We start from the raw sequence: 24437 nt of genomic DNA, 5'->3' as shown, positions 1-24437 counted from the left end.
TGAAATTTGCAAAAGGTCAGACAAATTTAATAAAATATTTCCATTTACCTTCCTCAGCTTTACACAGCCTGCTTAAAATAATACGATTATCTGCAGAAAGCCTTTACCCAACTGTTTATATCACTTCATACAAAATATGTTTGAATTACCACAGCAATACAAGGCTATAAATTCCCAACACGCAACATGCCAAATTCAGCATAAGTTATGCTTTCTTGGCACCTAGAGGTTTCCCTTTTCCTTTTCTGTACTCCCAATACATTTTCATTTGAAAAAAATTTAAAAAGCATATAGATGTTAAAACATAACGACAGCTTAGAATTCAAGTGACTTGTGCAACATTATTTTGTGCTTTCTACTTCTTCATTTCCTCCTACTGCGATTAAAATTCATCATGCCCTTCTACATATACAATAGTAATGCATCAAATTCAGTCCAGTATAGGTTTTCAACCCTTAGACTTGGCTTTAAACTACACGAGATCCTTGCAAATTCAAAAAGGTGCTTTTTTTTTGGTGATCTTTCATGTTGGACGATGTCAAGTTCTGATTATTCAGTGTAGGAATGCAACCTTGAGGTACGATTGCAGCCTCAGAATAAATCTTAAACGTAAAAAGAAATTTTTCAAGAGCGCACTTTCTGGATTTAAAAAAGACACACCGTTATAATGGTGCTACTAGAGCCACGGTACAGTACATCATGGCACATCTCCATAACATCATCAAGAACATGAGAGAGAACCTCTATTTACACAAACTTGATGCCACTTCCAGAAAAATATGACAAAAAAAAAGGAGAACATTTCCTGAATGTCCTGAATTTTCAGAAGGTTCCTTTTACTTTCTCTCCAGCAATCCAGTGGTCCTCCGCAATTGCATTTTCCCTGACCTGTTTAGTACGGACCATGGGTGACACCAGCAGGAATTAGGAATCATATGGCAAACGGCTTCCTCTGCGAGGATGCTCTCCCATACCCCCTTACTCACAAGCCAGCTTGCTGTCAAAACTTGAAAGGGCAATAGCAAAGGCTTGTAGCGCGCACATTGGGTAGTTGTAGTCCATGGTGAACACATCCTCAGCCACACGGCCAAACTGCATCACTATATAGTCAGCTGCAAGAAAGGTCATAAAAATGACAAAACATTATTGTTGTTTGCAGCCCTCATTAAATAAGCATGCATGCAACATCCTCCTCTGACCCAGCTGAACAAAATACAAATGAAACATGCTCACACATCAAACTTCACAACACTTACTCATGTGAGTGGGTGTAGTGATATCAGAGAGGGAGAAGCAAGCTGAGTGAGGGATATTTAAGTGGTTAAGGACTGCAAGGCTTGTTACTGACTTTTAGAGAAATTACGTAGATTTTTTTTTTTTTTTCCCCAAACAGAGGTAATATTATTTCTCCATAAAATGCTCAAGCTTCTTACAGACTTAGTACTGAGTTTCATGTGCCACAAGAATCAATTAATTCTATTCCTACTTAACTGAAGGCAAGTGGACAATTAAGCATAAGGTAGAAAGAGAACGTATGATTGTGATTTAGATGTTGCCATGTATCCATGTTGTATCATATTCAAAAATTTTTCCCTCAACATTTTTTCCTTTTTGTACTCTTGGGCAGCAAGAGGAAATCTCAGCCTCATTCACAGTCTGAAACAGCATGTTTAATTGAAGATGCAGATCTAATTGTTTTCCCTTAGAAAACGCATCAGATGCATACACTGATGTTTCAAACAGCGTTGCTTCTGGAGACTGGCACAGCCACTTTTACCACAGTTTCCTGTACTCCCTGGCTGTCTAAGCATGACACTGTCCTAGCCCAGTGTGGTCCAGCACCCAGTGACTATTTATGCATTCCTGAAGCAAGTGCAAAGTGGGGCAGCATCGCTCTGCTCAAGCACTTGTCTTTTGCCCTGCTCCAACAATTCTACCTAAGCCTGAGAAAAAAAAAAAAAAAAAAAAGAGGGCCCTACATGGCTGATGGAATGCAGCATGCAGGTACGGAGCTAGAGGTGGTGTGAAAGGTAGTCCTGACATTTTCTATTCCTGACATGTTCAGGATGTTTGCTAGGGCTAATGTTACAAAGTGTAGTAATGGCAAAGTGGATGCAGAATGAGACCAGTCAGACCACCACCGGTTGGACACTCTGTGGAGAACAGAGCAAACAAAAAATCAAGGAAGGGCAGTGTGATACAAGCGTGATTGAGTGAAGTGGTGCTGCCCCGTGGTCCTGCTGAACGGGGGTACATGAGGCACAGATGCAGTGAGTTGGACCCACATAACTAATCTAAACTCATTCAGGTAACAACAGTAAGGGCAGAATCACTGTCAGGCTGGGTATGTAGTACTGTTTCTACACATTGAAAATAGAGAGCCATACTTACGATCGTTATCATGAATAATTTGGAAGTTCTTCACTGAGGCCTGTGTGACTCGACCATGGAAATTTAAAACATAGGACTGAGTGTCATCATTCCAGACCGGAGTTTTGTTATGCAGCTCAATGACACTCTCTGTATTTTTGTTCTGCCATCTTGCAAGCAGTGTCTCATGTTCCTGCGCACACCACAGACAAGCACTTCAGTTTAACAATCACAGAAGATGAAAAAATATATTCACACACACACAAATGTTCATAAATCCAAGCCCAAACACTTAACTGTCACTGTCAACTCTCAGCACAGCATCATCAAATGAAATAGAGAATTCTGAGCATCTTAATAAGGCTATGCATTCAAGTCCTTTTTGCAGCTTGGAAAAGGTTAGCTGCATCTTTTGTTATCAAAATACATTATTATTTGTAGTGCTGTTGTGAGTCACAGAACTAGTCACACATCCCATTGTTCTTAAACTGTTCTAACATGTTTTTTAAATCTCTATATCTCCAGAAATGCAAAAAACTAACTCTATCTGAAAAAAAAGTAATTTTTATTGTTGACTGATGGACTTACATTTCGTGGTCTGATGGAAACTCGTTCATGGTCCATATTCATCCCTGGTATGATCACGCTCATTTTACGAGGTCCTTTAAACCCCAAGACATTTGTTTCCTAAATGTAATTAGAAAAGAGCTCATCATGTTCTATATTTTTAAAGTTAAATTCTTCAACAGAGAGATACAGCAATAGCCCAGGGAACTTACGTTAGTCAACTCATAAAACTTCTTGAACTCCTACCTTCACTGGCACTGCCAAACTCTAGCTTTGTCTGAGAAGCTCTGACAACAGGAAAAATAGAAATAGGGAGATTTCCAAAAACACTCCTAGCACTGGCTGCCAGCAACCTGAATACAATTTAAGAAATAAAAAAATAATTCCTTTGTTAAAAAAAGATATGAACTAACCAAATTGCTTGGATACTGCTAGATCTGAAAATAGAGTAGTTGTATTTTAAAAATCATAAAATGCAGTCACATGTTTTGATGAGAGACTAAATTAAATATATGGGACCAACTCCATTTATTCCAGAGCCAGCACAAGAGCAAACAAGAAGAAGCTGCCAGTAAGAGCATCTGCTACCAGTGCTGTGGTTTTCAGTCTTCAGATATATTATGCTTAAAGATGAGCATGGTAAAAAACAAACACATCAGCATGAAATTTTTGAGCTATGGAGGCAGAGAAAGTAAAGAAATCACATGGGCACCAACAACGAATCCATGGAAAGTACAAGTTCTTCCATTAAGCATGATTTGATGTATTTCTGACTAGTTTGTCACAAAAGCATCCAAGTGTTGCACTGTCCTCTCAAAACATAACCACACGAAACAGTGACACCTCTAAAGGTCCGACTCCACCCCTCATGTTTTGTAGTATTTTTGTGTTACTTTTTTTTTTGGTCACATACATTTTTCCCCCTTCACCTTCCACAAGTGAAAGGGGCTGTGCAAAATTTATTTGTACAGAATATTTTTCATCCGTCGGACCTTTGAAATAACTTTGGCTGTGTCAGCAAACCATCTGGAGATTCTACACAACTCATGGATGATTTTAATGCGTGCTAGGAAAATTCCACTGAGACATTTTAATAAATACTCTTGAAGCAATCTAGGTATAGGTATATACGTCCATGGCTATATACTTGAATGGGAAAAATTCAACCTCTTTTCCAAGTCACTTGTATCAAGGCCCCTGGCAAAGTAAACCAATGTTTTCGGTTCCGTTGGAAGCGTACACTTGGTTTTGTATCGTGACAAGACTCAGACTAAAATGACTGCCAGCAGATTTCATAAGCAGGCAGACTCAGCAGAGCAGAAGTCAATTTCTAAGAAAAGATTCATACTTATGCTTATTTTCCACTAACTACTGACAATTTTGGTCTTCTCTGCAATGCCTTACAAGCTTTTCTTCTCATCAAGCTGCTGTTACGCTATATACAATTCATTTAGATGCTGACTGGTTGAAGACTTTGTTCAAGGTAAAATTAAATAATAGTGCTGAATCACTTCCCTCCCAACAAGCAGTACTATCACTCTGAAACAACAGTACTGTATTCTTCGGGTGTCCTCAAACACAAAATCAGAATTTCTGCCAAATGATAAACGAATGGTTTCTAGTTGCACATTGTATCAATCACCAATTACACCAAACGTTTATTGGCAAATGTGATCCTTTTGCTAAACTCAAGGTACAGAATTAAAACTCTACGAGCATAGAATATATGAGGAAAACAGTAGGGATAAAAGAGGAGCTTAAATTAAGAGCAATCCAACCTACATTGCATCAACCAAAATTAATTCCCCTTGTCTCCCGGGTTCTCTACTTTGCATGTGCAAATTCAAGACTACAAACAGCATTATTGGGGAACACAGGCCAAATTATGATTTCACACCATTTTAATGTCACTGGCAGTCGAGTTACACAGGAGCTCCACACAATTGCTGTTAGCTGGCAGAGCTCTTCAGACTTAAAGCAGCTACGGACTTGGCCCAGGGTTGCTGAGAAGCTGCACTCTCTGCCTCTGTGCCCAACCAGCAGAGCTGCTCCTGCAAGCATGCGTCACAACAAACTGGACTGAAAGAGTGCAGCCCCTCTCCCCAGCGTTGCTTTTAAAATATTATACACTCTCATAAAACTATGGCAGCTATTCCCTGCCTTGGGAATAGCTGCCATGATAAAAGCTGTCTGCTGTATATGCCAGCAGCTCCCAGGAGACTCGCAATTTCATTACCCCGTATTTGTCTTTACTTCAGCAACTTTCCTCTCTGGACTTTTTGCACAGGCATGCCTTGTCCTTAATATATTCTGTGGAAACATGTATTTCCAGAGAAAGCCCAAAACCACAAAACCCCACTACATGAGAGCCTAATGCAAGTGACTGAGGCATGATTCCGAACGTGTAGTTTTATTCTTGCTTTATTGATACCTGAGTCATGCCTCACAATACCAGCTGAGCTCCCTGCCTGTAGAATCTGATGCCAACTGAATTGTGCGATACTATGGATATAAAGGAACCCAGAGCAGAAAATCCTGGTGCAAAAAGTACAGTTGGGTCTCCTTGTTTCTTGATAAATTCTGCCAAGCGATTCTGAAATCAGCCATTAGGTGCTGCTGCAGATTTATTAGTGTGCTAGCCTGCCATCATCGAGTAAAAATGGGTAAGAGCACCTGATGAAACGCAGTCTTTGCACTAACGTTATTCATGTTGCTTGAAACATGTCTTAAGGTGAGCTCCACAATGACAGCTCTCACCACGTTTACCCCACAATTCACAACAGATATTGCCACCTTCTGCCTGCATAAACCAGGCCTGCCGAAGATTCAGCAGGTCAGGCTCAGTAAATTGGTGGAAGCGGGTACAGCTTGCTCTTCAGACAGGTACTTGATTACATGAGCTGAGAGGCAGGGAGCTGCATAGTGGCACTTTCAAGATACTGCTTATTATAGTTATTGCCGCAGGGAAAATCTCAAGGCAAGAATTAAAAGGTTACCTTAGGACAAGGGTGTTTCAGGAGTGCTCTTTACGGCATTCTTTGCTGTGGTTCTGCTGCTTTCAGGAACAATAATCTCACCAGAGCAAACCTAGCTATTAATGAAACTTAATATAGGATTTCCTTTTGTCCTCTGGCCATAGCACACTAGCAAGCCTGCTGCCTTTTGCCATGAGTACTAAGACATCAGTGGAATGAGTCATTCTCTTATACAAATGTACAAGTTTTAAACTGCTTATCTGAAAACAGGCATATAAAACCAGCCTTAGTCTTATCCACATTCTCCCAACAGGGACTGTGGTTCTGTTCCTCCGAACGCATGCACTGCACTTCTCATTACCTCTGCTGACTGCAACTGACTTGTGTTACTTGGTATCGTTAATTGTTCAAATATCAGTGTTGCTCCCGTATATAAATGGTGCTGAAATTTTTCAATATATAACTTTTAAAAACTGTTTTTGTTTTCTCCTTCTATTTCCAGTTTGCACAAATGAATAGTTACCCGGCTCTAGAGAATGCCCTCCTGTGTAAACTAGTATAATTACCATTATTAAACACGGAAGTTCTTCTAGGTTCCTACTGAAACTTCAGTTGAACTATAAACTGACATCAAATCCTGGACTCTGTTGTTAAATTCTGCTATCTGGATTTTCTGAAATTCTCAGTTTCAAATGCAACCTGTACAGAGGGACCATGTTGTGCACTTGTGTCTGCAGAGACCACGTGCCCAAATAAGTGCATATGAAGAAATATACTCTTTATACCATATTCACACAAAAACTACAAAATAAGCAGCAGAAAATGTTAACACTCCAAAAGTTAATACTGTCACCCCTCGGTGTTCTCAGCACTTTACATGGAAAGGATGGTTCTCTGCTTTTCTTTTCCTTTCCTGCTTAAAGCTTCCAGATGCCCTGCTCCTTGCATCCTGAAGCTGACCTTTCCAGGGACACATTCTGTGCATATGCTGGTGAAATGCTGTGACAACTAGACCTCGAACTGAAAGAGTGCCAGGCATTCTTGATTAGAGTTAGATAAGAACTTTTCAGAAAGTGATTCTTGAATATTTTTGTCAGTTGTTGATTTAGGAAAAATGAAAATTTTCTACAGAACTGCATATACAAATGAGAAGAGTTACTTGGACCCAGAGATTTCTGGACAGAACACTCTCACTAAAGCAGTTAGTCATGCTGTAACCATTCCACAACACCAACTGCACTCCAAGTCCTGGTTGTCTGCATTGCCCCTGACTAAAGCTATTTACTCTCCAATAACAGGCAGTTTCCTCTCATTCAAATGCATTTTAGAATTTTGTTTTGTTTTGCTTTCCTGGTAAAAAGGATTTTTAGAGCTTTTATGCCAGTCTCTTAGCCACTGCTGCAGACCCAACTGTCCAGCTGTGTGTTTTTCATCAGAGAGGCCTCCCTGAAAATGTCATTACAAACGATCATGACTTAGTTCAGCAACTCCAGGTGCACAACTTCTCCCAGTTCAAGAGGCTCCCCCAGATGGTGCCTGCAGTCTGTGAAGCATCCTACCACTTTGAGGGGTTATGTAAAAGCTCCAACGTCTTCTGATCAGAAGTGAGAGCTGGGGAACCTGGTTCTATGCACAACATTTTTCACCTCTACTTTCCACTGAATTTCTTGGTTTCTTCACTGAAGATCAGGTGCTTCATTATGTCAAAGCATAAATGTTGACTTACATAATCTTACGTGAGAAGGAAATTCAGTGTGTTATTTCAGAAACTGAACTGCCCTTTCTTGCATATTTTGCCTGTGAGCAGTACTTACATAACAAATAGCAGCTAGCTCCTGACGCAGGATACTCGCCTCCAGGCTTGATGTTGTTTTCATTGGATTTACTCCATTGTCATAAACTGTAAACTTAGTTCCCATAAGATTTGATCTATCAAAAAAATGGAAAATCCAATCACCATTTGTCAATTACACTGCCTCAGACATCTATCCTTTACTGCATTGTAGCCCCAAAGGAAAGACAAATAATATAAAGTACAAGTAGTTGTTAACTCTAATCCCAACTGAATGGTAACTCCTGAATTAAAGGCCATAACAAAAATGTAAAGGTAGAGCAGAGCACAGCAAAAGTTCCTATCATTACACTGAAGACTTCTCATCACGTCTCGTAAACTAGTAAATGCAAGAAGGCAATAAGGTGGGGTTAGGGTTATTTGTCTGATTTTTTTTTTCTTTTCAGTATGCTTACTCTCTACAAAACCATCTGCCGTCTTACCGAACTACTAGCTCCACTGGACTACAGACAGTGATTTTCATAAGGTTATAAATAAGATCGGTCTTTACTATTTAAATGGAAATCATACCAAGAAGTGCAAAATACAGTTTTGAAAACATTAACACTGCATTATCCTCCTTCTGTGTTTGCATTGCAGCAGTACATTAAGTTCTGAGATCCACGCAGGTAAACAGCAATTAGGGGTACAGTCCCTTTCCTCCGGCACAGACAATCTAAATGTACATTGAGAGGCACCATGTGGGTATCAACAACAGACTGATGCATGATGGGGTGACAGACAGAAAAGAAGCATGTGGTTGTGAGCAAACTCCACTACATGTAAATAATGCTAATTAAGATCTTAAGAAATGAGCAAAACTCAAGAGATTTTCAAACTATCTAAGAGACAGAACTCCCGAAATATCAACAGCAGCTAGTTATAATATGCTCGTGTACTTCTTAAAATTCCATTAAGATAACTTGTCTGCATCTTTGGATGCCCATACACCCTTGAGAATCTGGCCTATGAGCATTTAGGAGCCCCAGTCTACTGACTGTTATTAAAATGTGGCTTCATAATTATTTGAGAAATTCCAAACATATGACTTGAAAACTGGTAAACTGTAAAACCATTATCACATGATGTAGTCCAAACTCCAATTATGCAGTCACAATGCTTAAAGACTTCTTAATTTCAAATGAACTTTATACTCTATGTATATAAATTCTTAGATGTATCAGTGTTTACCTCAGTTTTCCAATAAAACTCTCTCCACCCCGAGACAGGTCAGTTGGGTCTATGGAGATGAGGTAATTAGAGGTTTTACTCTTCTTTCGCTTCCTTCCAGCTAACAGAAAAACCTAAAGAGTGCAAAAGAAAATCATATTCTAGAATGCCAAAGGGGTTAGCACACACTACATCCTGCTTTGATATAAGGAAACCACAGGCAATTTTTCAGTCTTCCAGCACCATTGGCAAACAGAAGATCTCCTGGGACTTTGCAAAAACAGATAAAAATCAGGAAGAGAAAGTAATTTCTCAACCACTCTGTTCATTTTTTATGGTTTAAATAATTAAATCCAACCTATTTTGTTAAATGTTTAATTCTAGGTTGCACTGTCTCTTCCACTGGTATTGAAATAGATGCTTTTCAAGCCACAGAATGCAGAAAGCCCCGACTGCCGTCACATTAAGGTGCCATGCATGAATTATTTAAGGCCAAAGATTAGACATATGAAGAAAGGCAGCAGAACAAACTGATACTGTTGTTTTGCTTTTGAAAGACAGTAGGGCAGAACTCAATGAAAAGGCATATAAAATACAAGATTATATTTCCCTATAAGACTTCTTCAGACTTTTTTTTTTTAATATATATATATTCAGATGCAACTGATATGCCATTCAAGGTATTTTATGACCTTTTTACCATGCTCCCTTTCCAAGTGGAGGTAATATGTAGGGTACATCCCTCGATCCATTCCTTTCTTGTCTCTTGTGATTCTGCATTTGACGGTGACACCCTGTGGAGCAGGTCTTACAGCAAATTCCTCCAGGTCATCAACATCTATGAGAGGCTCATTTGTGGAAGGACTAGGGGCTGAGGCCGCTTCCTGAAACAGTAAGCAAAACTCAAGTTTCCTCAGCTTCGAGTTACAAGGTTGTAAGTACAAAGCAGTGACATTTGATGACAGCCGCACTTAAAAACAAACAAACAAAAAGGGACGTACTGGCTTTTCTGTTCTGATAGCTCAGTGGCTTGAAGGCAACTTAACAAGCTAAGTACCTCTCCCTATCCAATTGGTTGAGTTCTTGGCTACCAAAGGCCCCTAGAGAAGTTCTCTCTCCTACTGATGCTGAGCAAACAGACACATCTGGCAAAGAACAGGGCAGCTGCACGATCAGATTGCTGTAATGTTACAAAGCAAACTTTGGCTCACACTTTCCCATCTCAATGTGTTTCTCTTTTGAGAAGGTTCATATCCAAGAACAGTGATGGTCTTTGATTAAACAAAGAAATGGGATGGTGAGAGATGGATTAAGCTAAAGAGAACTCCGAAAGGGATGAGAAGTTGGTGCATAAAAGAGTGAGCCACCATCAACTGGTTTAGCAAGAGCTGGTGATGTAGAATATTTGAACACTTTGAAGCCTTATTTTATCTTCAGCTAGTAGCAGCAAGAGCAAGGTGGGAAAATGCTGAGCAAAAGGCAATAGATCCTTCTGAGCACCCACAATAGGCAGAAAGGTAAATATTTACTGTTTACCTTTCTCTTCATTTAAGTTCAGACAATATTTGCTATTCGTTATTTTCATTGCTTCTGTGAACTGAGAACTATCACAGTAAATCACCTTAGAGATGTTTTAGTGTATACTGAGAACAAAACAGGAAAGCCAGGCCTGTCCTGACTGTTCTCTGAACTGATGCAGTACACAGAAACCACCATGCTCCTTCTTTGGTACTGACCTTATTGGATTTCTTGCTTGTGGCAGAACCAGGCCGGGTGTTACTGTTTAGCTGTGAAGAGCTGGAGCTGTCTTCATCTTCCTCATCCTCTTCCTCATCAAAATTCATGCTGCTTGAAATGCCTGAGGAGAAAGCAGTGCCCTATGAAATACTGATACACTGAAGCTGCCCATCTTTGATGTAAAATACCATTTATACTGTTGCACCTTTAGGCTTACAGGTGAGAGAGGGTGTGTGCGTGGGGAGGTCGCTCTATGAGGCACTGTACAAATAATACATGGCTGAGACAGCACCTGCATGCGAAGCCGACACATTTCAGCAAATGAGAAGGGAAATAGCATGGTTTCCATTCCACAGAGAGCACTGAGGTACCCGTTGATACAAGAACAATATACAGAACAATGAAATTCAAGTCTTCTCAATCCCATTAAGTACTTCAAACACAACAAAAATCTTAAACCTGAAATTGAAGCTGAGTGAACAACCAATGACAGCCATTTGGAAACCTTACCAATTAAAATACAAACCCTTCTACAGCACACTTTTAACCATTCCTATGAGATCAGATAAAGCACAGATCTTAACAGTGAGAGGAAAACATTCACATCAAGGAAGTGTTCTTATGCATATTTATCTCATGTAAAAAGCAGTATCAGTGCAAGCCATAGGAACTGCCTTAGAGCACTTAAAAATTTGACTTTAAAAGAATTCAAAACCTCAGACATTTCAAAGGGGAACAAAACTTTGAACGTCAAACAGGATTTGGCAGCAGAAAGTGTCAATGGTGGGACATTCGCCAGGCCTAGTTTTTCAAGGAGTATCATGCAGATGAAGCCACCCTGTACTCAGGTTTCACATATCAGAGGCAACCTATGCAGCATTTTTTCTCCCCCCCAAAAAATAGAAAAAACTTGGTCCTGAATTTCCACTGTTGGTAAGTCTGATGCAGAAGGATAAACGAAATGCAAAGATTTCCAGAGCTAAAAAGCATGGGCATAATTAACTTTTTCCTTCTGTACTTACCAGGAACATGATCCAGGGCGACAAGACTGGATTGGGAGGTGGAAGAGGACCAGGATGTATTTGCATGGGGATCTGGGAAAGGAAAAAATCCATGGGCTTGATTCTGCAAACCCTTAAGTGTGTGAACAAGCCTGACTCCTCACAGGACTGAAGGCTTACTCAATGGGGCCAAATAACTGCCGCCACAATTTTCAATTAGGGACATCATGTCTTTCTGCATAATCAAATTCACCTTCCACCTGCTTATACCTGCTGTCACTTTCTTTGTTGTGTTTTGAATAAAGTCATAAAGGTCCCATTCAGAGCTCAAGCTTACCATCCATGCTGAAACAGTTCTGTGAATGGCGTGCCCTTCACTGTAAGTTTTTGGCCTATTTTTGAATTCTGATATGCACAAAATAATCTGATAGACACACATGATATACACAGATTTTACACAAATATTTATTCAGTAACATTGAAAAAAGTATTCAAACTCATAGTTAGATGGCCTAAATTCTACCTAAAACCCTGTGCATCCTAATTACATTTCTCAGGCTATCTAAATGGTTCTTCTGTGACTTCACGAGTACACATCAGACTTTCCTGCAACTTAGTGTCTGGAATATGAGCTTGGCCTGCAACAAGCAGAGACTGAACCAAACTAATGTAAGAAATATAAATATTGGAGACTATCCATAATGGTTTCCTTCAGTTCACATTTTGGAACTGTATGAAGAAAATAGACATCAAAGAGCACTTTTTTTTTTTTTTTTTTTAATGTTATCGCTGCATCCAATAACTTGAATACATATCCCTTTAAAACACCTTTTGACACGAGATGCATACTGGATAATAAAACAACACCAAAGCAGTAAGAGCAAATAGAAGTGAGATAGAAGCACATGCAATTTTTGTTTTTCATTCAGCAGCACTGCAAATGGTCTCATTATCTACTTCTTCAGTGCCCCCAGTCTGCATGTACACCATCCAGCATGACAGCAGAAAGTTTCAATAGGATCTGGTTATGCAGGATAAGGCTGAGTTCACAGGTCAATAGCTATTTTTAAAGCCTGCAGAACTCACTCATTATTAATCACACACTCATTAATTGCAAACATTAGTTCTTAATAATGACAGCCGATGTTCTAGTCAAATATGCATGGTTAACAGAGGCAATCCATTTCTTCAGCTGGCATCTGTGCAGAGTAACCATACTTGCACATGCTATCATGCACAGACAAATGGTTTATTTCTACATCCATGCTATGTATTACACCACCAGTATTTTGATGCTGAAAATTCTGTGCCTGTCTTAGAAAGTCTGCACTCAGGACCTGTGGGGGAGAATGCTTCAAAGAGCTCCTGTGTTGTTCTCGAGCCCAGAAATCAAATCTACTCCTTCCCTAAATTTCAAAACAGCTGTAACTTCAGGTGGCAAAGAACTAAGACCAAATTGCTCATTCCAAGTCTTTACAGAGGCATGGAGGAAACTGATAAACATGAAGACTGAATGTTAATTATTCAGTGTTAAAACTTATAGAAGTCTGGCTCTGTCCTAGTGACTCATTTGCCAGCAATGATTTCTACATATTAAGACTCCTGAAATCAAAAGGATAAATATTTCCCGCAGGAAAAAAATGATTCTAGCTATGCCAACTTCCAACAAATGAAGAAATCAAATAAAACATTTGGCATTTTCCTGCAAGCAGCATATTCTCTTCACATTCAAGTAGCCTATGGCCTCTCTGTCTTGTAACCGAACTTGCCGGGTGAACCTCAGTGAGGAGAAATACATGTACTGAGAGAGGCTTCTCTCCACAAAGTTAGAGTCAAAGCGCAGAACGGGCACAGATTAGAGCTACACAAATCTAGTGGGACTTGACCTGCCCTTTCCCATCAGGACACTTAGCAGTCACCTCTGTGGTTTTCTCCTTTTGCTCCTATTCCATGCAAGAGGAGGACCAATGGGAGACAGCAATTCTAAACACTTTTTCAAACCAACGGGGACATGCCAATAAAGACATGCCAGAAGCATGAAGCAAGAGTGAGAAACTAACGAAAAGCCCTAGTTCTATGTAAAGGTTCCCATGACTTCTGGGATTCTCAAAACAGTCTATCAAGCCTCCTTTACCGGTATCAAGTGGCAAACCACATACGCAAAGTAAAAATATTTTACAGAGATACTACCAGTTGCAGTCTTGTCTTAATATCTTTGTGTCCCATGGATGATAGCTCTGTTCTCAAAAACCAGTAAACCCCAACATCTCCACTTTTTTTAAAAAAGCCCCTCCACAGGTTTGAAGCATACCGGTCTATCAGCCTTAGCAGTGTTCTGTTCTGATCAGGAGTATGCTCAGAGACAGGTTAAAAAAGGTCATACTATATATTGGTTTTATTGGAGAAAAAAAAAAAAAAAAAAAAAAAAAAAAAAGAGAATAAAAATATATGCTAACCTGGAAAAAAAATTAAAAATAGAAATGTACCCCAGAGTAAAAACCTGTGTGCTCTGACCTAATTTGAGAAGTCTGCTGATAATTTTTTTTTTTAAAGTCAACCAGCTTTAGCAAGTAGTGTGCCTGACTATTAAAAATTCTGAGCCATGGTCTAAGGCAACACAATCACCACACAGATCAGAACTAGTTAGTCATGCCAACATCCCTCTGACTCAAATGCCCAGGAAGTGCCCCACTTGGATAAAAACCTGCCCATTTCAGTTGAAGTTGCTCACATCTGCAGAGTAATGCCCCAGAAAAAATGAATCGTAGTGAGAACTGCTCTGCAGACAAGAAGCGTGCATTTAGGTATGAATAGTCTATTTTAGATGAGTCAAGTTTGCACTTATATTTTGCTCTTTATACACAAGGAGTTTATTCTTAAAGCATCAGAGTACTCTTGGCTCAGGCCATCTTAGCTTCAAAAGCTATACACTGAAGAAGAACAACCCCTAAGTAAATGCCTTCAGTAAAAGCTTTGTGAAGATTTTAGGATTTTTTCCTTCCTACAGTTAATGTCTAACAAGACATAATAACACTGCAGGAAGGAAGGCATAGATGCATGAATGCGTACATACACAATCTATCTCCCAGATCATGCATGCCTTCAGAAAAAAAAATAAATTAAAAAAAATCCAGAGCATTTCAGAACTATGCGTGAGAAATGCTGCAGAATGCAGTTTTGTAATTTTGACCTCTGCAAGCATCAACACTCATTGTGAAACTATGAACAGAGTTTAGCTGACAGCAAAATTAAAATTAATATTCTAGTTTAAATATTGTTATTCCATACTCTTCTTCAGCCCTCAAGTATGTGATTTTGAGAGTCATATAACACCAAAATGTAACAGATGGATATGAGCATTAGCATCTGCTTGGTGCTTCAAAAGCAGTGCTGCACTGCAGATGGGAACGCCACATCCCTGAGAGTCTGGAGGGCTCTTGTTCCTTGGGATGAGAGAAAACTTCATTACTTTCACAAACAGAATAGGACAAAGCCTAAAAGGCTTGGAAAGGGACAAGCACAGAGTACCGATCTCTGCTTAGGCTAGGGCTGAGCCTGAGAATAGGAAAAGGAGTCAACATACATAAAACAAGCATTGAGAATCCAAAGGTGGCTTTGGCTACTTACCCTTTTTCTGCATTGCTGTTCTAAGATCCTGTTTGCTTTGCTGTTGTTGGCCACTGGCCATCTTCTCTCCATCATCTTCATCATGGCTAGATTGTCCAATCGTGAGAATCTGCACTTGACTTCCTGTCTTCTGAACATCATCTTGAAAAGCAGCTGGGCCATCAATTCCTGTCAGACAGCAGCAAAAGCCTTGGTTGTCATCGTGTCAAGAAGTTACTGCAAAGAGAATCCTCCCCTCATAAAAAGCATCTTTTCTAAGAAACAAAGATCACATGCTCATATCTAATAATATTTTCTAGACTTAAACAAGACTAAAATAACCCCCAAGGCAAAAATCTCAGTCCCCACTTGCCGCACTTTAGAATCTCCACGAGGTGATCAAAATGTCACTGTTGCACTCCTCATCCTGAAAGCAACACATCCACCAGAGGCACTGAATACTAAATGGGAATCAATTGGAGAGGATAGGCAAAGGAAACGGATGCAGCTGTCCTAGGGGGTCACAACTGGTTCAGAAATAGATAAACCTGAGTCCCAGATTATGCCTTATCCCCTGTAAGACACAAAGGATACCGTTATGAACTAATTCTTCAAAGTTTCAGAAACCTGGAAAATTCACCTGCCGATCTAACAGCACATATGACAGGAAGATCAGCAGATTAACGAGACTAAATATGCCAACTGAGTTTGTACATTGCCATACAGTTAAAAGACCAGAATGAAACTATTTGAAGATAGTAACTAGTCCGTGAAACCTGGTTGGGGATGATCCTAGGCAACCTGCTCTGAGCAGGGCTGTGGGACTGGACTGTCCCAGGAGCACCTTCCAGCCTCAGCCTTGCTGCCATTCTAGGAGTTCTGGTGATAGCCAGAAACAATTTTTTTTACCTCCTTACTGCTATAATTGGCCTCTGAAAATGAAGAAAAAAAAAAACAAACATGGGGTGGGGAGGGAATATTCTTATCACAAGCTACCTTCTTTTCTTTCTTCGGGACAGCAGACTGAAATGTCAGATTGCAAATGTGCTGCTCTTAGCTAAAATTAAGTGATGGTAAATATTACTAAGCCAGCTATATAGAAATGTATTTTAGCACCAATAGAAATGGTACTACCATCATTTACAGACAGAGTAAATAACTTCAGCCTGTATGCTGCTACTGTTCTAAAAGCTTTCTTAATAAGCAACATGACAAAGAATTAGCAAGCATTACAAAGAGCTATTTCAGTAAAAGAATATGGTGCTCCTCAGACCAAATGGAGCAGAGTAAATCCTGTAAGAAGGAGTACTTCATGTTGGGCTACGTTTTCAGACTGTGATATGTAGCATAAGTCTCCAAGATTACCATTTCAACCCTTTTTTCAACCCTTCAACCCCTCAACACCACTGTGGTGCGAAGCATAGGTGGAAAAGAAAGTGGTCCACCTTATCAGGAGCAGCACTAACCGTGCTACCACCTAACAAGACGCAGTTCAACACTGCACAAGTATTTAAAAACTTTCAGGTCAGGTGGAAAAAAGAGAGACAAAACAAAAGATGTGACTGACACTTGACAAATTCAGATTTCAAGGTCTGAAGGAATTATTGGCTCTGCTGCATCATGCAGAACCTTAGCTGGCAAATTCTACACCTACCCTCTAAGTTCTGATATACAACAAATAAACAATAGGTCCACCCAACCCTGAATACAGTAGATGGAAATGTTTCTAGAATGCCAGTTTCAGGCTCTCTTTGTGATGCAGGATGCACTGCAACCCCACAACCATTGCTCTAATGGTAACTTACCCTCCCTGTTCAGCACGAGTGACTCAGTCTGAACTGGCCTAACGAGTCCTGGCTACTTGATTATTTTTAAACCTTCATCTGTTAGTCAGTAGACCTCCTATACTATCAAGTACCTTGCCATTTCAGAAGTCAGTCCTCATCAAAGCACCTCTTAACCTTATCTCTGATCAATTAAAGGAACTGAAGTTTCTATGTCTCCACGTGTTTTCCTGGCCTTCAGATCCCCCACTCTTCAAATCATTCCAAATATTTCAAAAGTCTCAGTATGCTCTTTGACATTTGGAATACCATTAGTTTAGTGTTGGCCTTGTATGCCGTTTGCTGCATAAGAGCTCCTGCTCCTTTCACCTTGGTTGTCATCTTTCGGGAGCTGTTGTGGCTTGGCAGAATCCGTCCTGGGAAACAACTGCAATCCACAATCTTTGCTACTAAATTACTAAAAACTAAATAAAAAATCTATATCCAGCTTTATAAAAATGTCAGAAAGTCTGGCAATTTACAACACAAATCCGTTCACTGTTGACATTTTTCTTAGATAACATTCTAACTCATACAGTGTGACACAGATGTTGCATACACCCACACTTTACTCTTACACAGGCTAAGTCAAGTTAAATAAAGAACACAGAATGGCTTGGGTTGGAAGGGACCTTAAAGATTCTAGTTCCAAAACAAAACAAACAAGCAAGCAAACAAACACACTCAAAGTTACAGATAAGGTAAATTTAACATTCTATTTATCTCCCCTTACAATACAAGCGTAAGGAATTTCATTGGGTACAGAAATATACAGAAATATAAAGGCAAACCCTATAAAAGCAATGACTGCAATTAACTAAGCAGTGAAACTGAGAAAAGCACTAACACATGGAAACTTAAAGAGTTTATGGCATCCAAAAATTCGCATACGTATTTGGGCAATAAAAGCACTCTTCACCATAGTACATTAGCAGGGACAAATTATACACTGAACAGCGTAATTCCCAATGTTGCAGGTATAACATGGCAGTGACCAGAATAGCACTTTTCCTGACAGTGAGTTATTTCAGGGTGAGTACTACAGCAAAGGTGCTCTAGAACAGATAAGAGAGCTGCTCAGATCCACTGCAGTATTTTTAACAGCTTTATCCATCAGCTTTAAAGTGACTGCCTAAAGTCAGGTTCTTACTATAATACTCAGAATTTCAGGTGTTAAGCACCCCTGAATTTAACAAAATGCTCATAACTTGTGCATATCTAGCCCCTTACTAAGCTTTGGACACTAGAAACCTAATTTTGAGAACCCATTCCAAAGGGAACAAAACATCTTAATTCTTCTTCTTCAAAGCAGGCACTGATCTGCAGCAAAGGAAATGCCTCTGACAGCATGAGACACTGCACGGAGGCTGCTGCTTTCTGATGCCTGCAGAACAGCTGCGCTCATATCCCGTGCTGTCAGGAACATCGCGTACTATTAGGCAGTAGGACAAAGGCTACCCTGGCAGGTCACCCTTTTAAAGAAGAAAAATCAATTTCAGCATTCTGCAGAGTGCATCTCTGGTGGAGTGTGTTACTAAGCGTTACGAATGGTTCTGCTGGTGACCCCGTTTAAGAGAATGGAAGATATAGCCAGAGAGAGAGAGAGAGAAAAAAAAAAAAAAAGAAAAGAACATCTGCTGTATTATAGTATTGTATAAAAAAACAGCAAATATATTTGGTGCTATAGATGGTCCACGGCAAATGCAGGATTAACTATTTAATATTCGTGTGTGTGCGCATGCATTCATGCAGCTATATATGCATGTGTAAGATTGTATTAAATGCAAGCATATATACACATTTCTTTTATATTTATCATGTTACGTCTATTTTGAAAGTCAAAATTCAAAAGACATTTTTACCATAATCTACATAATGTCTGAAAGCACTTTCAAGCCTGCACAACTATGATACTTGAGGTGGATCTCTCTCTGTGTTCTTACTTTCTTTGCCTCACTGACTTTTTGTCCTTCTACACACCTTCTGGACAGATAGTTCACTGTGCAATAAAAGCAAACCATCATGTCTATAGCTATAAGCTTCCTTGTTTAAGAACGGGGTCAGAAAAGGCAAAGAAGATGAGCAGGCTGTGCCAAGAAGAAAGAGTTTATATCTAGATTCATGATTTTCAACATTTTTTCAGGTCAGGTAGAGAAAAAAACCAATGGTGATGTCTTTGAATACCTGTTAAGAAGAAAAGGAATTATTTATATTATCAACTAGGCAACTGTGAAAGAGGGCAGGGGAGCAAGAAGGAGACTGAAACAGCCACCAGAATATCAGTCCCTTCAGTAACAGCCTTCTGGTAAACTCTGACACAGTCGTGTCTCAGAGGAAACCCAGAGATACCAAAAATGAAAAATTAATCATAATAATAAACGGGCATTCAGTGGCATTTCCATTCTACAAACTACTATTATCAACACCTGTGTTATGTTAGCACTTAAAATCTTACAGACACTATTGATAACAGACAAAATCTTTCATTGCTCAAGAGGTAATCAAAAAAGAGTAACATTTTAAAACTTTTACTTGGAGTGGGGGGGGAGAGGGAAGCAGGGAGAGTGGACAAAAAGGAGGAAAGGACTAGATATTAACAAGCTATGTAGTTATGTATGACCAGGGAAAGCTTAGAGAGGTAACTGATAAGCACCTATAGATGAGCACCAGAACAAACATGAAGAAAGATACTGCTGACAAACAACAGCAGACAATGCCCAGTATTAGTCTTGGATAAGTTAGTTAGAAATTCAAAATTTGACAACCCACCTGGCAGCAAGTTGTAGGCATAAAAGCATTTGACTGTATACTACATGAGTCCCCAGTAATTGGATCTTTCAAGAAAAGAATCAAATTGTATTTATATACATCACGTTCCTGCATGTATTTATACATGCAAACATTTTGCTGTGAAAAGATGTTCAGCAAATGTTATTTCCTCTTGGTTCTTTTAAAAGAAGTTACAAGTACAGGAAAGAATGATTAACTGATGATTTAAAAAGAATCTTTACTGTACCTATGACAACACAAAAAGGCAGATTTCTAAATTAGTTGAAAATAACCATTATAGTAAATTAAGTACTTCTGCACAGGACATCTGCAAATTAGGAAAGAAACTAAAAAGAAACATACCATCAGAGACAACTAATTGAGTTCAGTGATTAAATAACAAATGAGAATACACATAAGGAAAAGTACACAGCATAGAAAACAAGTATTTCTGTCCCCAACGTACAAAGAGAAACTGCAGGAAAGAAAAAAAAAATCCTGTTTTCGTTTTGTAGAGTAGTTAAGACAAATTCAACATTTTAAATCAGCTATATTGCCCCCACACTAAGTTTTAAGAATGTATTTAAGCCTTTTGAGTATCAGACCCACAAAGGTGGCTGAAGGAGGTCTCTGGAAGACCAAGACCTCAAGCCACATTTTCTGCAGCTTCATGCAGGGGTTCTACAACAGGCATGCAAACATGCTGATAGCAAATGCAGTTGACACACTAGAAATTTTTCTTCATTTCTTATTTTAAATGTGCCTTCAAAGGCAAGATACCAGGTTAGACAAAACACTGGTCTGAAACAGAAGTCATGGCGACACGGATAACGCTCAAGGCTGCAGCCAGCAGCAAAACTGCAGTTGCAAATTGCCAAGCAGCACTTCCTCCAACTTAGGGATGGTAGCACAAATGCTTCAGAAGACAATGAGTTTATCCTCAGAAACACCTACTTTTATTAAACTGACACCAAAAGAAATTGAATTTCCAGCCTTTAAATAACTTAGCTGAAAGCAAACCCTTCTGCTTTTATTGTCTCAAGCAATCTCTTTATGTTAAAAAGACGAAACAAGAGTTGACTGTATTTTTGAAATCCGCACCTACCCAGAAGTTAGAACACTGAGTATAATAAGGTTTACCTCTGGAACAGTGGTACAGTGGAGGAAAGTAATATTGTAAAAATCAATAAATGAAAAAGGTTATTTCTCAGAATGATTGCTTAGGAAGCTCTAATAAAATAGCTCAAATGAAGTATCAGGAAATTGCATCTTTTAGAAATTTATAACTCAATTGCTTAAAAAAGAGAGAGAGAAAAAAAAATCACTGTTGGGTGTAACTCTCCTCAAAAGAGAGGATGTTTGGGGCGAGTGGGGGGCATTTTTGTTGTACTTTTAGGACCACATAACCTTAAGTATATTGTAGTTGTTAATATTTTATAAGCCATTTCCCAGTATATACCTGTTCTCTTAGGGACTGTGCAACCATCAATATGGGTTCAAGACAATGCAAAACCACAAAGGTATTTGCTTGTTAAGGGAAGGGGAGAAAAAAAAGAAATTTTGTTATGAAAGGACATCTGGAGGTGATTTAGTTCAAATTTTAGTTAAAGGAAGGGCTCTTGCTAACACAGTATCAGGTCACTAAAAGCAAGTGCTTGAGCACCAAGCATCTACGTTTAACTTGAAAACTAGAAAACTGTAGCAGGAATCGTGCTTTCATAAATTTCTATCTTGTGGAGGCCCAATGATGCCTTCACAGTCAAGTTCATGTGTTGCCAAAGCATTGCCTGAACGGGCAGATCTGGAAACAACTGGGCTTTTCTTGGTGGAAACAGATTTGTTCCTCCTCCTACCCCTTCTCTTTAATGCAGGGGGAAGCCAAGATAAATCTACTCTACACAAACTCTTTTATTCCAATCAGAAAAGGAAGCGTTACAGTGAGAAAAAATGATGCTTATCCAACCAACGGTGCTGCTTTCTGAGGCGGCCAGCATTAATGTAGTTGCTTGTTACATGAGACAGGATGCACAAATCAAAACAGACAAACAGGTGTGAAAGAGAAAACAAACAAACAAACAAAAAAAAAACATGGAAGAAGCAAGCCAAATCAAACATGAAATAGCCGCCCCAGCAGAAGTGCTGTGTTTCGGAGCAGCTCATTTACCTTCTGCCTCTCCTAAACAGAGTAGGTAATATGTTTCCTAGAATGTACTTACAGTCTGCAAGTGCAAGGGGTTCAGCCAGAAAAAAAAACTTCACAGAATGATTTCTGAATTTTCATACCAGATTTCACTTTGAATTAGGTCCTGGCTTTGCATAGCTTTCTGCTTATTTATTTTTTTTTGAGGTTCATTTTATCTTTCTGCTCAATTCACCGTGCAAAGCCAAAAATACACTCTACCAGATAGCTTTAATTCACAAACGTACTGGGAAAAAAGAATAACAAACAAACAAAAGACCAAACCACCCCACACTACTATGTGCCTATAATACTTTCAGTAATCTTAATTCTGAAAGAATACTCTAGGTATTTAGTATCTGAAGATGCTCAGGTTTTGTATTTGTAGGGTGCCTATTTTTCGTAGGTACCTGTTGCAACTGTTTTCACTTGTGTGCATTACTTTTCTGTTGGACAATCTAGTAACACTGTGCACCAGGTTCACTAATATCCTTATTCACCCTTCCTAGCATCTCGAAAGTCACAAATGAAGCCAGAGTTCAAGCCACTATTTCCACCATTTTACGCATCAATTTGTTTCATTTTGTATTTTTTTCCCAATACTGAATATTATGTCCAACAATAAACTTGGAGGCCAAACCCTCCAGAAATACCGGTTTAATGAGCTAAGCTACTATAAAATACAATCAATTTTCTGCGTTTGCAGGCTTCTTCCCACAAAAATGATGTTCCTTTCTAAAAATAGGCCCAGATTATATTGGCTATGTCATTAAGAGTGAAATACCAGTAATAATTACAGACTTAGAGTTGATGAACGCCATACTACCCATCACAGAATTACAAAATGCACTGACCCCTAACTCAGGAGGAACAATCAGCTACATGAGCAATTAGCCACATCCTTCTCTTGCCTTATGTCAGTGTAACCTCATTAAACCTAATATTTCCCTCGCGTTTATCTTTAGCACATTGTTCTGATCATAGCTTCATCATTCTTCCAGCCACTTAAAAAGGCATTACACATCTAAGACCAGAGTATAATCATTACACTACAGCTTCAAGAGCTATTCATGTATAATTCAATGATTTTTGGTCTGACTTAGCTTACTATTCATAGAATCTGGTCTAAAGACTCTTTTTTCTTCAAGCACAAAGAGCTCTGCTATGCTCAGAAAAGTAATACTCACTATAGCTAAATACTAACGGAAACCTTTAAAATGCTGTCTTAGCATATAAAGTGCATTCATCCCGCTGCATCCAGCCTGTTCGTTTACAGAACACACTGAAGTTACGGCATGAAACATCTAGATTGCTAAAATGTTAACACAACTGGTCAGTTTGCCCCTCCACCCCTCAAATAATCCACAAGCACAAACATAAATCTCTTCTCAAGCAGCTTATGGTGATGGAAGAAATTTTAAAGACTCTGGCAGCTACACGACCCACAATCTCTCAAGAAATCTCCACTACTTCACCCCCTACGCCTACAGGGCAGTGTCCGTATAGGTGATAAAACACACTGTAGGAGATAAAAACCTTAAACTTCATGCTGGCCCCCAAGAAAACTTCCGAGGCTACTCCTATTATGGGGCTTAAACACGGACACAGCTGCCCTTGAAAGCAATTTCCTATTGCTACACCCTCGGGGCTTCCCAGATTTCTTGTGTCAAAGCTGCTGTGTGGACCCACTCTCCCCGTGATATACGTGCAGTGCACAGGCTGCACTACCTAAGCAGTTTTCCTTCATGATTTCCATTTTCCCCTCTCAGGAAACGCTGGTATAATGGCAACCTAAGTGCTACAGAGGACATTGTTCAGGCTTTTTTCCTTTATGCTAGCAAGAGGATTTTTATTCTCCTGTATAATGTACTTCAGAATAAAACTTGGTTTCTGTATTACTGTGCTGGAGTGGAATTGCTTTTCATGATCAGTTCAGAAGCATTAGCTTTCTGTTCACTTATTTTGCTGACAATTTTTACATTCAGTTAATTTTACCCTTGACTTTCACTTATTATTTTAAGCCTAGGTATCAGTACACACCAACTTTTTTTTTTTTTCCCTTCAAATAAATAAATAAATTCATTACCTCAAGGCCAGACACTAAAGCCTGTCTAACCAAGTCCCAGAGGGACTAGAGACATAGAGAAGCTGTAGATTCGGATCTCAAGAATTAAGCTGCAATGTGGTTTAATGAATTTTAACAAGATAGGCTCTGATCCTGCAGAATTCCTACGTTTAAGTCCCCAAACTCTGACCTCAAGAATTCCCTTTCTTAGTCATTATTATCATTAAACAGACTTATCAATGACAGACACTACTTTCTTACTTAAGCAATAACAGAGACTGTTGAAGTACTTAAGATGAGAATACAGTGTATTCTAATCAGGAGAATTGCAAATGATTACTCAT

The 24437-nt window shown here is 39.2% G+C and overlaps 1 protein-coding gene across 7 annotated transcripts in view; it reads right to left on the bottom strand.

Annotated features, from left to right (window-relative positions):
- Positions 1-24437, bottom strand: part of TUB (TUB bipartite transcription factor) — a 137717-nt gene continuing 113280 nt past the window's right edge. For 4 of the 7 annotated variants that reach the window (XM_035329274.1, XM_035329270.1, XM_035329271.1 and 1 more), the window contains 9 exons: positions 15279-15446; positions 11673-11744; positions 10650-10771; positions 9606-9797; positions 8935-9047; positions 7727-7841; positions 2959-3057; positions 2392-2563; positions 1-1112 (listed from right to left, as the gene is read on the bottom strand). In XM_035329274.1, the coding sequence (XP_035185165.1) occupies positions 979-1112; positions 2392-2563; positions 2959-3057; positions 7727-7841; positions 8935-9047; positions 9606-9797; positions 10650-10771; positions 11673-11744; positions 15279-15446 (1187 nt within the window). In that variant the 3' untranslated portion in view covers positions 1-978. The remainder of the gene's footprint in view (positions 1113-2391; positions 2564-2958; positions 3058-7726; positions 7842-8934; positions 9048-9605; positions 9798-10649; positions 10772-11672; positions 11745-15278; positions 15447-24437) is intronic. The other 3 variants (XM_035329272.1, XM_035329273.1, XM_035329276.1) reach the window with 1 other exon arrangement.

This window comes from Oxyura jamaicensis, chromosome 5 (genome assembly GCF_011077185.1).
Source record: "Oxyura jamaicensis isolate SHBP4307 breed ruddy duck chromosome 5, BPBGC_Ojam_1.0, whole genome shotgun sequence".
Taxonomy (NCBI): Eukaryota; Metazoa; Chordata; class Aves; order Anseriformes; family Anatidae; genus Oxyura; species Oxyura jamaicensis.
The sequence above is the reverse complement of the archived record's forward strand: the minus strand, read 5'-3'. Positions and strand labels throughout refer to the sequence as shown.